Source organism: Poecilia formosa, unplaced genomic scaffold, assembly GCF_000485575.1.
Source record: "Poecilia formosa unplaced genomic scaffold, Poecilia_formosa-5.1.2 Scaffold727, whole genome shotgun sequence".
NCBI lineage: Eukaryota > Metazoa > Chordata > Actinopteri > Cyprinodontiformes > Poeciliidae > Poecilia > Poecilia formosa.
In genome coordinates, this window is record NW_006800666.1 from 126800 (window position 1) to 129236 (window position 2437).

The 2437-nt window shown below is 44.1% G+C and overlaps 1 protein-coding gene across 1 annotated transcript in view; it reads right to left on the bottom strand.

Annotated features, from left to right (window-relative positions):
* nsd1b (nuclear receptor binding SET domain protein 1b) overlaps window positions 1-2437 on the bottom strand; it is a 44749-nt gene that overhangs the window by 7704 nt on the left and 34608 nt on the right. The window contains exons 12-14 of the mRNA XM_016666454.1: window positions 1505-1686; window positions 1300-1434; window positions 1041-1164 (exon numbers count right to left, since the gene is read on the bottom strand). Coding sequence (XP_016521940.1) covers window positions 1041-1164; window positions 1300-1434; window positions 1505-1686 — 441 coding nt within the window. The remainder of the gene's footprint in view (window positions 1-1040; window positions 1165-1299; window positions 1435-1504; window positions 1687-2437) is intronic.

Below are 2437 nucleotides of genomic sequence, written 5' to 3' on the forward strand. Positions count from 1 at the left end.
ACGGTAAACAACGGTAAACAACGGTAAACAAAGGTAAACAAAGGTAAACAAAGGTAAACAACGGTAAACAAAGGTAAACCAACCCGAACAGACGATCAAATCAAAACCACTCCCACCTTTGTACTTTCTGTCTCTTTGTAGTTTAAGCACACCTGTTGCCGTGGCAACCGCCTGCGCCCGCAAGCCGAGCAGAGATTACATTAAAAACACAACATTCAGTCCGTTACATATCGGGTTTCCAGACTTGATATTTATTTCTGGATTATTAATAAGCCTCTCATGAACACAGCGCTGGTCCAGCAGCTCATTTAAACTCCTGCTCTGCTCTCAGTCTTTGAGTCGCTTTTTTTTTTCTTTTTCTGTTAATGGAACCGAAACGCACTGAATTGCGCAACACCTTGTTAAAACAATAATTACTGAGATTATTAATTTTAACACATTTTGTTGACCTTTTTATAATTATTCTTTTTTAATGAAGCTACAAACGTTTAGGATCTTAGTGAATATTTTTGATAAGCCCGTCAGAAGAGGAAGTGCTGCTCTCAGCTTCCTGGTGGCGTTCAGATTGTCACCTGCTGAGATCGACTCAGAACCTTTCCGACCGACCGATGTACTGGACACCCCTGATCTATAGCAACCAGAACAGGGCTAACCAGAAGAAGGTGGTCCATTAAAAGTATCGTAGTGTCTGAACCGGTCTCACTCCATAATCTGGTACTACCATGTACTGTGACTGTAGGGGGCGCTGTTGAAGTTTACAGCATAATGTACCACGCTGAAGGAAAATAAAGAAAAAAACCACAGTAGTAAACATCTTACCACGGTGATCACATGATCTTTGGTTTTCGCCTTTACTTTTTCTTTAGCATTAGACTGAGGAATGGTAAAGTGTGGTGTAAAACTGCAACAGCGCCCCCTACAGGCCCTGTAAATGGTGGTGAATTTGGTCTAACAGCAAAACTGGTCCATAGGAAAGCATAGCCTGGATGGGCCGGTTCTGGTTCTGACCCGTTTCTGATCATCAGGAGGAATAAACTGACCTGATTTGCATTCTGGGCAGACAAACTTTCCTTTCGGCGCCTTGGCCAGCGAGATGCAGGCCAGGTGAAACGCGCCGCAGCACTGACCCTCACATAGCAGCAGCTCCCCCGTCTTCTCACACACCTGAGGAGCAAAACCAGGTGAGGATCAGAGCAAAGGAAATGAACCAGGACTCATCAGGACTAATGAGTTAATCCTGATGAATCGCTCCAGCCTGGTCTTCCGTCTCCTCCTCTGATTTTACGGTCAGTGTCTCACCTGGCAGACGTTCTCCTTCATGGAGGCGGGCCCTCCCCGGTCGCCGATGATCTTCCTGACAGGTAGAGGCGTGTCGTCGCCCAGCAGGTCGTCCTTCATGGGGGGGAACCGGTTCTCCAGCAGAAACCTGTCATCCTGCAGAAACACGTCGGGTTTTCATCTGAACCAGAGGAGCGATCGTTTCCTAAAGCTCCTGTCGGCTGACCTCTGACTCCAGCGCCTCCTCCTGGAAGCTGCCGTCATCAGATTGGAAAGCGTCTGCTGGGGGCGGCTCCACCTGCTCAGGTGGGCTGGGGGTCGCCGGGGGGTCAGAGGTTACAGGGGGGAGGGGCGTGCAGGGCGGCGGCTCAGAGAGCGGTTTCACTTTTAAAGATGGCGGAGAAAAATCTGTGTAGAAAATTATCAATTAAGAGATTCAATCTTTTGAAGTCAAAATGGTTTCAGTTCAAGTCACTTTATAAAAATATTTTATAAAAATATAATTAATTAACTTTAAAGCTGCAGTGTTTTCATAGTTGAATCTGCCTCCATGTTGTGGTAAAAGTTTCATCTCTGCTTTCTCCCAGTGAAACAACCAATCAGAGCCAGGAGGCGGAGCTTAGTGCTGTCAATCATGTCTGTGTGTGCGCTGCTCTACCCTTACAGCTGAAACTTTCAACAATATTTGTTGTTGAATTGGTGCTACAGAAATAAACTGAATTAAATTGTTTCTAGTTAGAGGAACTAAATCTTTTCACAGATTATCTCTCATACCAAACTCATGACATAGAGACATTTTATATACATTTTTATAAAACTAATTTAGCTTTAATGGCCTCCTTCCGTAGTCTCCTTCATGCGCCGCTGTTTTTCCTCTGAATGTCAGGGAAGCTCCTTCACCGACTTCTTTAAATTATTCTTAAAATCTCATCTGGATTTGAACAGCGCCAGTCTTTGTGTTGTCGAATATTATATTTATTATATTAATTAGTTTAAACCAGGGGTGGAAATTACAATTTTCATGGGCCACTCAGACATTTCACCAGCCACAGTTTTTGTCTTTCTATCAGAGACTCAACTAGTACAAGCAAACGACATAAAATACATGATTTATTCTTAACCCTTACTGACAATAAGTTTACCGTACATATGTGCGTAT